Here is a 15348-nt window from a genome sequence, read left to right as displayed (position 1 = left end):
CCAATTGCAATTTGTGCAATTTAATTTATGTGGATTAAGTGGTATTTGTATGTGGTGCATTTTTGTGTGTGTGTGATGTAGAAATTGGAGTAAAAGAAAAAAAAGAAAAGAAAAGGTTAGTGGTGGGACCCACCACTCACACATTTAATGGTCTAGAAACCATTTTTGATCACCCATTTTTTTTCTCTCTCCCCGTAACTTTCTCTTCCTCTCTCCTTCTTCACTTGTTTTTCTTTTCTTTTTGGAATCAAACTTCAAGCTTTGATTCCATCCTCAATACTTTGAATTTTGGTGTGCCGTTTGGGGCAAAACGGAGAGCAAGATGAGCTCTATGCGTGAGTACCATCAATTTCAGCTTTGAACCTCCCTGGGGATTTTGAATTTGGTGACCCATTTCAAGGGTTTTGCTCAATCTAGAGGTAGGGGGTTCTTAATCCATGAAATCTTGTGCTTCTGTGAGTTATCTTCTTATAAATGGTAGTTTAGCATGCTCAATTGTATAGTATCTAGTCAATTGCTTAGTTGTTGCGTATATTGGTCAATTCTGTGGTTATTTGTGTTGAATGATCTATGTAAAGAGCATGTTTAAGTGTTGATTTTCATATGCCTATCATGCTAGATTTTTATTGTATGATCACATGTTGTAAATTCTTTGAAAATCCTTATGAACCATACCTTGTTAATTAAATTTGAGTTGGTTGTAGAATGATGGGCATAGACATGGCATTGATGCATTCATGCATCAATATTGGGCACGAAAAAGGGAAACAGTGCTTTGAAATCAAAATGGGGAATTTTGGGAAAGTGTTTTGATGAAATAGTTTTATGAAAACCCGGTCGCCACAGGGGTACCAAAGGGCAGGAGGGTTAATATAGCCTAAAGGGAACTAGGGAGATTGCCCTAGCGTGGTTGAGCTAGCTGGGCCCAAAATGACGTCTCAGGGGTACCAAAGGTCAGGGATACTAGCCAATCCTTCTCTCGTGTCGCTGCGGGGTCACCAAAGGGAGGGTTATATTAACCATTTGAAAGTGTTGGTTTTAAATGATGAAAATGGGGAGTGACATTGGCACGCATTTCATTCCATTACATCATATGGTGTATACTTGAGATTGATTGTTATGTGATATTATCCCGACATTGTATTACCCCCATTTCCTATTGCTCTATTCTTTGTATGGATTCACGGGGACACAAAAAGCATGTCTTAAGTGCCACCTATTGAGCTTTTGCTCACCCCACTATATTTATCATTTTTCAGGTCATGGAAAGGAATTGGCGGATGATAATCCACCGCAAGCTTGAAAGTTGTTAGAAGACCATTTTGCTATTTTGTACTTAGGCCAATTTTTTTGTATTTCTATTGTTTTGGAAATGTAACAAATGTTATTATTCATGACCTTGTAACTCAAGTATGAGACTTAACTTTTATTTGATGTAAATGGAACTAATGTGAACATTATGTTGATTCCTCATGTAATTATAATAAATGTTCTTGTAAGATGATTGTTCATAACCTTGGAATGTTTCATTTTGATGGTTTAGCTCACGTTTGAATCATTCTAAAGCTGTTCACAATCATCTCAATTCATTTCTAAGCATAGCAGGTCAGTTTTAGGATACAGGGCTCAAAGAAGCCACTTCGGTCGACCGAAATGGTGCATCGGTCGACCGAACCCCTTTGTTGACTCTCGAGATCTCCTGTTTCAGTCGATCGAAATAGGGTTCGGTCGACTGAACCATTCGCATACTCTCAGGATCTCTGCTTCGGTCGACCGAAGGGGGGTTTCGATCGACCGATTTGGAAGGGCTTGCTTCGACCGACCGAAATGAGTTTGTTTGGTCCAAGTTGCTCTTCTCGTTAATGTATCCATCTCTCGAGCCTTAGGAATTTGTTTTGAACTTCGTGAAAGCCTAGTGATGACCTAGGGATGATCCTAAGGGTGATGTTGTGACACTTGAAATGTTAGGTTTGACGTAGATGACCTTGGGTTTGAGTAAGGACCCGGCTCACGATTCGGACCCACGGGTTCGGGTCGTTACAGGAATGGTATCAGAGACATGGTTTGAAAACCTATAGGACGACGGGTAGAGGCCTACATGGGATTACATAGGATGTTAATTGTATTGTTTCTTTGACTACTTGCTACGTGTTGTATTACTTGAACAAGTATGCTTAACTGCCTATGTGCATATGTGCTTAATTATTCATGTTAAAATGTTTCTTGTATAGTTTTGCATGCTAAGTGTCGTTACGACATCATTTCATGTTGAGTTGTCCACAGTGGGCCTTAATGTCATGTTTCTGAACTGTTTTCTCATTTTATAGCACGATGTCATGACGTGAGGAAACTAGGGAAGTTGGCCCTAGGCCTACTAGGGGTGATGTTGGCGAGAGCTCTAGCTCCAATCTTGAGGAGTTAAATAATGAGGACACACTTCTTAGGGACTTGATTCCCCCGAGAGGTGTCCCCACAAGGAGAGATAATATTGAATCACCCGTAGAAGCGGGTGAAGGTTCTGCAGCACTGGAGTTGAATCGTTTGTTACAAAGTGCCTTAAGGGCAACCATTGCTGCTCAGTCGTAGTCGGCACCACAACCTACAGTTCAAGTTGAGGAGACGCCAGCTCAGAAGCGTCTTAAGATTATTATGGGGTTTTCTCAGTTAAAGCCGGTTATGTTTGAAGACGGTGCAGATCCAATGATAGTAAACAACTACATTGATCAAGTTAAGACTCAGTTGACCTCAATGGATGTGACAGAGGATCACTTGAAGATCATTCTAGTAACTTATAAGTTTGCTAAGGATGCTAAGCTTTGGTGGAAATCGATCACGAGCCAGCATAAGGTGGAAGAAATGAGTTGGAAAAAGTTTAAGGAATTGTTTTACGAGAAGTATTTTTCGATTTCTAAAAGATGGGAGCTAAAAGACCAGTTTCTTGGCCTTATCCAAGGTAATATTTCAGTGGCGGAATATGAGAACAAATTCACTTCACTTTCTCGCTTTGCTTCGGAAATGGTAAGGGATGAAATTGACAAGACTCGGAAGTTTATTTCCGGTCTTCATGATAGAATGAGGCCATTGATAACGGCACAGTTTATCAAGGTTTATTCTGAAACAGTAGAGAGGGCTTTGATGCTTGAGGCTGATATCAAAGATAAAGATGCAAGAAGAAAACAGTGGAAGCAAAAGAAAGGGGCAAGGCTATCTTTAGAAGGATCTTCTTGGAAGAAGAACAAGGGTAGTTCTTTTCAGTTTCAGGGGCAACAATCTGTACGATCCGCTCCTACCACTCCTATGCTAGCTGGATCTAATAAGAGTGGAGTCATATGTTTTCAGTGTCAGCAGCCTGGGCATTATAAGTCCAGTTGTCCCATGAGATCGTCTTCGGTTTCTTCAGCTTCAAAGGCTTATTATGGGTGTGGCCAACAAGGTCACTTGATTTGAGACTGTTCGAGTTAGGGAGCAACTACTAGTAGTGGCAGAGGGTCACGACAGAGGCAATCACAGTCGGCTACTGTTCAGTTCGGTTTCAGACCGCCGCCACCACCATAACCTGCTATATCTTCTCAGGGTTCACGACCAGTTAGGAGGGATGCTCCTACTGTGCCAGCATAGCAGTCTGGTATTCCGGGTAGCTGTTCTCAAGCACAGGCACCGCAGAGACGTGTCTTTGCACTTGCACCGGCTGATGCATCTTCTGGACCGTTAGTTCTCTGAGGTATCTTTCTAGTGTTTGGTTCTTGGGCTCGTATTCTTTTTGACTCTGGTTCATCTCATTCCTTCATTTCATCATCATTTGCACTTGCATCGAGGTTAGAGGTCAGTTTCATGGATCAGGCGTTGTGTGTTGATATGCCAGTTGGGGTTTCAGCATTTTTGAGCCGAGTTGTACGGGATTGTTCTATTGTGATAGTCGGACGGACTTTTGTGTTTGACCTTATCCTCCTGGAGATGACTAGTTTAGATGTCATTCTCAGGATGGATTGGTTAGCTTCATTTTATGCTACGATCGACTGTTATAGAGGAAGAGTTACAGTTTGCACTCCTGAGGGAGATTGTTTCTTTTTCATGGGAGATCGGAGTGATTCCCAGCCTTCATCAGTGTATAGAATTCGTGAACGAAGTCGTGGAGATTATTTCTTGGCTAGTCTTCTAGCCGAAGAAGATAATGTTGTGGGAGAAGGCTATCCGGAGGTAGTTCATGATTTTCTTGATATGTTCCCAGAGGATTTGATAGAGTTGCCTCCACACCGAGAAGTGGAGTTCACTATTGACTTGATGCCCGGTACTGCGCCGATTTCTATGGCACCGTATCGTATGGCACCAATTGAGTTGGAAGAGTTGAAGAAACAGCTTGATGATCTGAGGATGAAAGGTTTCATCCGACCGAGTGTGTCACCGTGGGATGCACCGGTCTTATTCGCTAAGAAGAAAGATGGTTCTTTGAGGTTGTGCATTGATTACCGGAAGTTGAACCACGTCACCATCAAGAACAAGTATCCTTTGCCAAGGATAGACGATTTGTTTGATCAGTTGAGATGAGCCAGTTTTTCTCAAAGATTGATTTGAGGTCTGGCTATTATCAGTTGCGGGTTAGGGATGAGGATATCCCAAAGACAGTGTTCCGTACATGGTATGGACACTATGAGTTCCTTATTATGCCTTTTGGCTTGACAAATATGCCAGCGGCATTCATAGACTTGATGAACCGTGTCTTTCATGATTACTTGGACCAGATTGTGGTAGTTTTCGTGGATGACATTCTTGTGTACTCACGGACTCGAGAGGAGCACGAGGTCCATTGAGTACTGTTCTGCAGATTTTATGAGAGCACCGATTGTATGCCAAATATGAGAAATGCGAGTTTTGGCTACAAGAGGTGAAGTTTTTGGGACACGTTGTTTCAGAAGATGGAGTGTCAGTTGATCCATCGAAGATTGAAGCTGTTTTGAATTGGGAGCAACCTAAGAATGTGTTTGAAATCCGGAGTTTCCTTAGTCTAGCGGGTTACTATCGGAGATTTGTGAAAGATTTCTCCCGTTTGGCAGCGTCTATGACCCAATTGACCCGAAAAGGAATAAAGTTTGTGTGAAATGAAGCCTGCGAGTCTTCTTTTCAAGAGTTAAAGACAAGATTGACTATAGCTCCAGTGTTGGTGATACCTGAGTGTGGCTTGGGTTACGTGATCTATTATGATGTTTCACGTGATGGGTTGGGATGTGTGTTGATGCAGGATGGTAGAGTAGTGGCTTATGGGTCTTGACAGTTAAAGACTCATTAGTATAACTACCCTACTCATGATCTAGAGTTAGCGGCAGTCGTGTTTACACTGAAGTGTTGGAGACACTATTTGTATGGTGAGAGATTCGAGGTATTCTCGGATCATAAGAGTCTCAAGTACCTTTTCTCCTAAAAGGACCTGAATAATAGACAGAGACGATGGGTTGAATTTTAGAAGATTACAATTTTGATTTGTAGTATTATCCGGGCAAGGCAAATATGGTAGCAGATGCCTTAAGCCGGAAATTTAGTGGAACTTTGGCAGGATTAGCTATTCGGAAATGGAAGATGCTTAATGATCTAGCAGAGATGGGATTGTATTGTGTTAACGATGATGGTTGTAGTGAATTGGCATTCTTGTTTAGTCTTGTGGCTCAGCCTATTCTTGTTGTAAGAGTGATTGAGTCATAGAGACAGGACTCGGATTTAGATGCCATTCACGCTTTGATCTCCAGTGGTGAGACAATGAAGGATTGGACCTTGCATATAGATGGGGGTCTACGGTTCAGGGATTTGTTGGTGGTCCCCACAGTTTATTGGAGGACGTTCTTCGGGAGTTTCACACTTCCGCTTTGCAGTTCATCCAGGTGGTACTAAGATGTATCATAACTTGAGGCGTCAGTATTGGTGGAATGGGATGAAGAAAGATGTTGAACAGTTTCTGGCTAGATGCCTTACCTGTCAACAGGTGAAGGTCGAGCATCAGAGATCGGCAGGTTTGTTGCAACCATTGCCTGTAGCGCAATGGAAATGGGAGCACATTGTTATGGATTTTGTGACAGGTCTTCCAAGGTCACGGAGAGGCAGCGAGGCCGTATGGGTCATTATTGATAGACTGATCATGATGGCTCACTTTTTGCTTATTAAGGCAACAGATGATGCAGAGGCACTTGGTGTTCTTTACGTGAAGGAGATTGTAAGGTTGCATGGACTTCCAGTAACCATTATCTCAGATAGGGATGCCAAGTTCACTTCGAAGTTCTGGAAAGGACTTCAAGCAGCATTCGGTTCAACGTTACATCTTAGTACAACATTTCATCCACAGACAGACGGTCAATCGGACCGTACTATCCAGATCTTGGAGGATATGCTTTGGGCATGTGTGCTTGACTTGGGTGGTAGTTGGGAAGATCATCTACGGCTTATTGAGTTTGCCTACGATAACAGTTATCAGGCGAGCATCGAGATGGCTCCATTTGAGGCATTGTACAGTAAACTTTGTAGGTCTCCAGTTTGTTGGACTGAGGTGGGCGAGACAGCCACCTTAGGACCCGACATTGTACTCGAGACTACTGAGAAGATTAATTTGATCAGAAAGAGATTACTCACAGCTCAGAGCCGAAAAAAGAACTATACAGATAGGCGGAGACGACCGCTATCGTTTTAGGTGGAAGACCATGTTTTTCTGCGGGTTTCTCCACGGAAGGGTTTGATAAGGTTCGGGAAGAGTGGCAAGTTGTCGCCATGATTCATTAGACCGTTTGAGATTTTGGACCGTGTAAGAGAAGTTGCCTACAGACTTGCTTTGCCACTACAGATGGACAAGGTTCACAATGTTTTTCATGTATCGATGTTACGGAAGTATAAACTAGATCCATCCCATGTTTTGAATTGGGTTGATGTGGACGTTGATGAGGATGTCTCCTATGAAGAGGGACCAGTGCAAATCCTTGACACACGGCAGAAGGTGTTAGGGGGTAAAACAGTGCAGTTAGTGAAAGTCCTTTAGAGGCACCACGGAGTCGAGGAGGCTACTTGGGAGCTCGAACAGCAGGTTCGCTCCAGGTATCCGGAGTTGTTTTCTTTCCCAGGTATGGCTTGATTTCGGGGACGAATTCCTTTTTAAGTTGGGGAGATTGTGACGTTTCTAATTTTCAGCATTTTTCATTTTTCTGGTAATTAGTTGGTGCAAGGGTATTTCTGTCTTTTCACATTATGTGGTTGGGTCCAATTGCAATTTGTGCAATTTAATTTATGTGGATTAAGTAGTATTTGTATGTGGTGCATTTTTGTGTGTGTGTGATGTAGAAATTGGAGTAAAAAAAAAAAAAGGTTGGTGGTGGTAACCACCACTCAAACATTTAATGGTCTAGAGACCATTTTTGATCACCTATTTTTTTTCTCTCTCCCCGTAACTTTCTCTTCCTCTCTCCTTCTTCACTTGTTTGTCTTTTCTTTTTGGAATCAAACTTCAAGCTTTGAGTCCATCTTCAATACTTTGAATTTTGGTGTACTGTTTGGGGCAAAACGGCGAGCAAGATGAGCTCTACGCGTGAGTACCATCAATTTCAGCTTTAAGCCTCACTAGGGATTTCGAATTTGTTGACCCATTTCAAGGGTTTTGCTCAATTTAGAGATAGGGGGTTCTTAATCTATGAAATCTTGTGCTTTTGTGAGTTATTTTCTCCTAAATGGTTGTTTAGCATGCTCAATTTATATAGTATCTAGTCAATTACTTAGTTGTTGCGTATATTGGTCAATTGTGTGGTTATGTGTGTTGAATGATCTATGTGAAGAGCATGCTTAAATGTTGATTTTCATATGTCTATCATGCTAGATTTTTATTGTATGATCAAATGTTGTAAATTCTTTAGAAATCCTTATGAACCATGCCTTGTTAATTAAATTTGAGTTGGTTGTAGAATGATGGGCATAGACATGGCATTGATGCATTCATGCATCAACATTGGGTATGAAAAAGGGAAACAGCGTTTTGAAATAAAAATGGGGAATTTTGGGAAAGTGTTTTGATGAAATAGTTTTATAAAAACCCGGTCGCCGCGGGGGTACCAAAGGGCCGGAAGGTTAATATAGCCTAGAGGGAACTAGGGAGATTGCCCTAGCATGGTTGAGCTAGCTGGGCCTAAAATGACACCACGGGGGTACCAAGGGTCAGGGACACTAACTAATCCTTCTCTCGTGTCACTACGGGGTCACCAAAGGGCGGGTTATATTAACCGTTTGAAAGTGATGGTTTTGAATGATGAAAATGGGGAGTGACATTGGCACGCATTTCATTCTATTGTATCATATGGTGTATACTTGAGATTAATTGTTATGTGATATTATCCCGACATTGTATTACCCCTATTTCCTATTGGTCTATTCTTTGTATGGATTCACGGGGACACAAGAAGCGTGTCTTAAGTGCCACCTGCTGAGCTTTTACTCACCACACTATATTTATCATTTTTCAGGTCATGGAAAGGAAATGGCGGATGATAATCCACCGCAAGCTTGAAAGTTGTTAGAAGACCATTTTGCTATTTTGTACTTAGGCCAATTTTTTTGTATGTATATTGTTTTGGAAATGTAACAAATGTTATTATTCATAGCCTTGTAACTCAAGTATGAGACTTAACTTTTATTTGATGTAAATGGAACTAATGTGAACATTATGTTGATTATCATGTAATTGTAATAAATGTTCTTGTAAGATGATTGTGTGGTGGTACTCATGTTCATAACCTTAGAATGTTTCATTTTGATGGTTTAGCTCACGTTTGAATCATTCTAAAGTTTATCACAATCATATCAGTTCATTTCTAAGCATAGCAGGTCAGTTTTAGGATATAAGGCTCGAAGAAGCCATTTCGGTCGACCGAAATGGTGCCCCGGTCGACTAAACCCCTTTGTTGACTCTCGGGATCTCCTGTTTCGGCCGACCGAAATAGGGTTCGGTCGACTGAACCATTCGCATGCTCTCAGGATCTCTGCTTCGGTCTACCAAAGGGGGGTTTCGGTCGATCGTTTTGGAAGGGCTTGCTTCGGCCGACCGAAGCTCCACTTCGGTCGATCGAAGTGAGTTTGTTTGGTCCAAGTTACTCTTCTCATCAATGTATCCATCTCTCGAACCTTAGGAATTTGTTTTGAACTTCGTGAAAGCCTAGTGACGACCTAGGGATGCTCCTAAAGGTGATGTTGTGACACTTGAAATGTTAAGTTTGATGTAGATGACCTCGGGTTCGAGTAAGGACCCAGCTAACGATTCGGACCCCCTGGTTGAAATGTTAAGTTTAGCTTGCATGGTAGTTACACCTTCTATCATTCACAAAGTATTGAAGGCGTAACTCACGGATCAGCAGTGCATTGACAAAATTGCAGAGATAACTTCTGGTGAGGTCCCATATTACTATGGTGGGACGGATGGAGGTTTAAGGTATAAGGAACGTTTAGTGGTACCTTCTGCTGATGATTTGAGGAAGGATGTGATGACGGAGACTCATTATTCTGAGTTTTCTATTCATCTAGGAGGAGACGAGATGTATCAGGATATGAAGTGGCAGTTTTGATGGACAGGTATGAAAAAGGACATTGCTATTTTTGTCTCACGATGTAGTACTTGTTAGATGGTCAAGATTGATCATCAGCGGCCACCAGAAGCTCTACAGCCACTACCTGTGATACCCCTCGGATCCGAGACACGGGTTGATCAAGTCCGACTCGAGTCCGAGGGATATCAAACCATTAAAGTATTTTAAATCGAACACGGAATACAAAATTGTTTAAGAAATAAAAATTTAAAAGCTGAAAGGAACTAGAAATAAATATCTTCCAAATATAATTATAAAAATCCAAGCTTCAAAACCTCTGTAAGTTTACAACTCGGGAATCCATCTATTGGACCCCTTATAAAATTCTCAAATAGGAGTTTAAATCATAGAAATAAATTCTACAGCTAACATAGAGAAGATTCCTACAAAGTCAGAGGAATGAATATCTGTATCTGCTCTGCACGTCCAAGCTCTAACCCTGGAACTGACGAATACCTGAAAAATAAAGGAGTGGGTCAGGCCCACATGTAAGTCCTGATCTACTACAATCCAAACAGTAATCCAATACGCAGATACATCTTAGTAAGACTCAACCATATCTAGAGTAGTCCATATATGTATATAGTGCACACTAATAGGACGCTCGCTAGTCCAATAGGTTTGTCTCAGCCTGAATAAAAGGCAACATGCAAATACGCACCCTAAGGTGGGCATGAGTACCTAGACCTACCAGGGAACAATACCTATGTCCAGTTATCCATCCCAAGCGATATACGCTCCCTAACCAACGACTCTGAGACTCATGCCCATATCGTGGTGCCATATCATATATATAAAGTCCGTCTAACCCAAGGTATGCTATTTTATTGTTTATTGAATTGACATAAGAATTTTAATCCAGTTTAGTCATTCAACTTAATCAGTCGATCTGACTTAAACACAACCAACATTTAATCCAGGTAGTCATTCAACTTAATCAGTCGATCCAACTACACACAAACACAATTAATCCAGATAGTCTTTCAACTTAATCAGTCGATCTGACTAAACAAGGTTTAGGATTCAATATTTTACAATCCTTCCCTTAAATCCAATAAGTTAGGTTTATGCATTTTGAGCTAAACCATCCCTAGTATGACACCGTCCCATACCGGTCCATATACATCCATATAAGTAGGACTTAACCTCTTTATGGTTAATCCAACTCATTCCAAATTAGGTAGGATTTAGTGCTTGAACTAATCCATACCTAGTATGTCACCGTCCCATACCGGTACATACAATCCTCCAATTAACATAGTCGATAAAACAGTAATAGATGCAAACCAACTATACTCCAGAATAAGCATTTAATATAACCTATCAAGTTTAGGATCAAATTATGCACACAATATAAAGCTTAGAAATCCTAAACCAATTCCTTTAAGCTGATAAAAATTTACTGAGCATTTAACTCCTCCAAACTGCGTAGTTAATTGAACCACACTATATAATCAACATCCATCCTCCAAAATATGTATCATTATAATTTGATACATATATATCAATAATAAGCATTCATTATAGAGCCTAAACAAAATCAATATTCCAATAATGTAATCTGCAAAATAAGTATAAGCATTCATATCCTCCAAGTTGTCCGTATCTGCCGTAGTTGAATAACAAGGTGAAAATTAACTTGATTCAACACAAATTCAGTTAAATTTAAGTAATTAATGTTACTTATAATCCTATTTATATATGTTTAACCCTAACTAAATCATATACAAATGATCCTCTAAATTCTCTAGTGTAAACAGTTTAATATTCAAGGTGCAACCGGTAATTCCTTGCCTAACTGTGCATTGTCCAATCCTTAATTAAATTATGAATTTATGTTTCTCTATTTTTTAATGGATCTACAACACTTGTATCCATCCATTAATTCAATTCAAACCATTTAAAACACCCCACGCAGCCAAACAGTGCACTAAACCAAAACTGAGCGCATCCGGGTGAGAGCACTGCTCAAATTGCCTCAAGAGCTGGCTCTGGACTATTGGAGCCGGCTCCAAAACAGCCAGGAGCCGGCTCCAATCCTTTAGGAGCCGGCTCCAAAGGCTTAGGGGAGGCTCCTAGGTTTTCTGGAGCCTGCTCTTGCTCCTTTGGGCACCGTCATCTGTTCTTGCTTCATCTTCTTCGACTCCGGTAACTAACAGAGCCTCTGGAATGTTTTAATCAGTTGTTCGAGGGTCCAATCAAAGTTATAGATTAATCCTAACCCACTGATATGCAACCATGATTTGAACTAGACTCAAGTTTGGAAGCCACAATTACAGAACGTTCAAATAGCAACTTTAAGCAACTTACAACAGATTTATTTTGTAAAAATCAAAACTGTTTTAAGATCTTGTTCCAGGCTTTAAACTCACTCCTAGATTAGTTACAAAGCATCCCACATATAATTTACAACCTTAGTTTACCACAACCTGAATCACAATTATAGAAAAAAAAAAAAACAGATTAACAGAGAAGCAGAAATAGGCAAAACAGTTATCTTACGAGTATTTAAACCAGATTCTTATATGCATAAATCCATGATATTATGTTTGTTTACAATTGTTTTAGCCTTTATTAAGTCCCTGAAGTCCTCCTAGGCATGCACAGAACACAGATTAAAGATATAGAGCATAACAGAAACTTGCCTTTAGTTTCAGGCTATGGAACGGCAGACCTCTGTCAACTCCGGCAACGATGGTTGTCTTAACTCCCTCTACTACTCCTAATTCAATCCCCAACCTTCTCCTTGAATTCTTCCTTCAATCCCCAAAGGTTCTCTCTGAAACTCTCTACAACTCTCTATTTTTCCCTCTCTGAAAACCTGATACGTGAATGCAGGTTGTGTGATGTTTGTTTGCTAAACCCTAAACCCACATGAAGAAATATATTTATAGGCTTAATTCTCCAACCCTAATCCGTATATAGCTAGAGCCCTAATGCAAACCCTTAGTCGGCCCATGCAATTGTCCAAGTTACAATACACGGCGACTTAATACAACCTAGGTCGGCTACAGTAACTCCAACCCTAACTGATATATACGTAAATCAACTTAATTATATAATTTAACCTTTAAATAACTTCCACAGAAATATAATCCTAATCTAAAATAAATTAACATTTAACTTAACCCAATTTAAAATAATCCAATAACAAAACAATAATATTAATAAAAGAAAACAATTAATTCAAATAAAAGGACAAACAAGCAGATAATCAATTATCAAGCAAATAATGCAATAAAATGACACATAATAAAATAAAATGCAATTAAATACAATAATTAAATTCCAGAACTGTCCTTTTAAAATTAGGGGTATTACACTACCTATACCGGAGTGGAAATGGGAGAGCATTTCTATGGATTTTGTGGAGGGATTGCCTAATTCTTTTAAGGACCATAATTCCATTTGGGTCATCGTGGATAGGTTGACTAAATCAGCTCATTTTTTACCTATTCGCACTGACTTCACTTCGGAGCAGCTGGTGAGACTTTACATTTCAGAGATTGTAAAGCTGCATGGCATTCCGGTGTCTATTATATCGGATAGGGATTTGAGCTTTGTGTCAGGATTTTGGAAAAGTTTTCAACAGGTTTTGGGTCCAGAGTTGCATTTTAGCACTGCTTATCATCCTCAGACTGATGGACAGACTGAGCGGGTTAATTAGATCATGGAGGATATACTTCTTTTGTGCGTTCATGATTTCAAGGGCCACTGGGAGGATTATTTGTCACTAATCCAATTTGCGTTTAATAATAGTTTCTAGAAGACTATTGGTATGGCACCGTTTGAAACATTATATGGCCGACCATGTCGATCTCCTGTTTGTTGGATGGAGGTTGGCAAGAGCAGATTTTTGGGTCCTGAGTTCATTAAGGATAGCTCTGATAATATTGCTATAATTAGGGATAGCTTGCGCATTGCTCAGAGTCGGCAGAAGAGTTATGCCGATCGTCGCACTCGTGCATTGGAGTTTCGGGTTGGGGATCAGGTTTTACTCAAAGTGTCTCCTATGAAAGGAGTAATGCGCTTTGGGAAGAAAGGGAAGTTGTCACCATGGTTTGTTGGTCTATTCATGATTACGGATCGAGTTGGAGCTGTGGCATATCGGTTGGCACTTTTGGATCATTTGGATCGTGTGCACAATGTATTCCATGTTTCCATGTTGTGAAAATTTCTGCCAGATAAGGATCAGTATCATTATATCAATGTTGGGGAGATTGAGTAACAACCGGATGCAACATATTTAGAGCTACCGTGTCGTATTATTGGCCGTCAGGATCAAATTCTTCGTAATAAGGTTATCCCTTTAGTGCGTGTTCAGTGGAGTCATCACAATAAGGCTGAGTCTACTTGGGAACGTGAGGATGTCATTCGCCCGCAGTTTCCTGAAATATTGGAAGAAGGTAAGAGCGAATTCTGAGGACGGAATTCCTTTTGTTAGGGGGGAAGAATGTAATACCCCTAATTTTAAAAGGATAGTCTCGGTATTTAATTAATTAATTTAAATACATTTTTAATTATTTAATTAATTTTCTTCGCTATTAGTTTAGTTTTTAATTGTTTATTTGAATTAATTGATTATGTGTTTATTTAAAATAAATGGCTAATTAAATTATATAATTGATGATGTGTTTTTGGCTGCTTAAATGTTAGGTGCTTACCCGTAATTTATTTGTTAAGAATTAAATGGGTATGGAGATTATCCATGGGAAGTTATATATATATATATATATATATATATATAAGGAGGTGATATTTTATTATAATTTTTATCAATATATATATATATATATAGTTTTATATATATATATATATCTTGTATTAGTCTATGTAAAATATATTTATTATATGCATCGTATATTTTCTTTTCTTTTCCCTTAAAACAGCCGACTTAATAATTAATTGGGATTAGGGTTACCTTATTCTATATATATATATATATATATATATATATATATATATATATATACTAGTATTAGTCTGCCAAGGGTTTTGAGAACCTTATTCACGTACTAGAGGCAGAGAGAAACAGAGGAGTCGAGAACTGTAGGAATTGCCAACAGTTTAGGAAGACGACGGTGCAAGGTTTCAGACTAAGACCTATAGGCAAGTTCTATTTCTATCTCATTCCCTTTGATCTATGTTCTGTGCATGCCTAGGGAAACTCTAAGAATTTTAAGTTATTAAAATCAACCATGTATGCATGCTAAAACTTGAATTACAGTATGTTAATTGTATGTGTATATGTTTGAATTCTGTTTAAAGTATATTGCATGATTTATGTTTTTAACTTGTTTAAATTATGCATAAAGGACTTGAATAATATTTAGGGTTGATTGGGATGTAAAACTGTACCAATAGGAACCTTAACGGAGGATAACAGAATCACCGGAGTTGGAGAAGAGATAGACAACGAGGCTTCACGTTGACATCTGGAATTTTATATTGACTGGTTTATGTAAACCAATCGACACTTGCAAACTTTACATCAACTGATTTATGTAAACCGGTTGACACTTGCAAACTTTACATCAACCGGTTTGTGTAAACTGGTTGACATCTGGAGAAAACACGTCGACTGGTTCCTGTAACCGTCATCTGTGTTGTCCAGTGTAGGATTTTGGCATATGGGTTTGTACCTGGGATAGTTGGGTCTGTTTAAATGATTTTAATGAATTTTTGGGACTCGACAATTAACTGGAATGCATAATATACAATAATATGCTAGGTTTGGAATAAAATTAACATA

General features: G+C 39.5%; 2 protein-coding genes across 2 annotated transcripts; both read left to right on the top strand.

Moving 5' to 3' along the window:
• Positions 1-2649: 2649 nt before the first annotated feature.
• Positions 2650-3447, top strand: LOC132279296 (uncharacterized). Its single transcript, XM_059781227.1, has one exon. It carries the CDS (start codon positions 2650-2652, stop codon positions 3445-3447), a length of 798 nt encoding a protein of 265 aa, XP_059637210.1.
• Positions 3448-3954: 507 nt separating this feature from the next.
• On the top strand, positions 3955-6114 carry LOC132279287 (uncharacterized). The gene is made up of 3 exons (XM_059781220.1): positions 3955-4288; positions 5972-5999; positions 6066-6114. Exons 1-3 carry the CDS (start codon positions 3955-3957, stop codon positions 6112-6114), a joined length of 411 nt encoding a protein of 136 aa, XP_059637203.1.
• Positions 6115-15348: the final 9234 nt, after the last annotated feature.

This window comes from Cornus florida, unplaced genomic scaffold (assembly GCF_030987335.1).
Source record: "Cornus florida cultivar Cherokee Brave unplaced genomic scaffold, ASM3098733v1 CherokeeBrave_3.0.0_Hap2_Chr01, whole genome shotgun sequence".
Lineage (NCBI taxonomy): Eukaryota > Viridiplantae > Streptophyta > Magnoliopsida > Cornales > Cornaceae > Cornus > Cornus florida.
The sequence above is the reverse complement of the archived record's forward strand: the minus strand, read 5'-3'. Positions and strand labels throughout refer to the sequence as shown.

Coding starts and splice junctions, on each gene's coding strand:
- LOC132279296 (XM_059781227.1), top strand. CDS start 2,650: ATGGGGTTTTCTCAGTTAAAGCCGGTTATGTTTGAAGACGGTGCAGAT.
- LOC132279287 (XM_059781220.1), top strand. CDS start 3,955: ATGACTAGTTTAGATGTCATTCTCAGGATGGATTGGTTAGCTTCATTT. Junction 4,289..5,971: donor CACTATTGACTTGATGCCCG/GTACTGCGCCGA, acceptor ACCTGTCAACAG/GTGAAGGTCGAGCATCAGAG. Junction 6,000..6,065: donor CGAGCATCAGAGATCGGCAG/GTTTGTTGCAAC, acceptor ATTTTGTGACAG/GTCTTCCAAGGTCACGGAGA.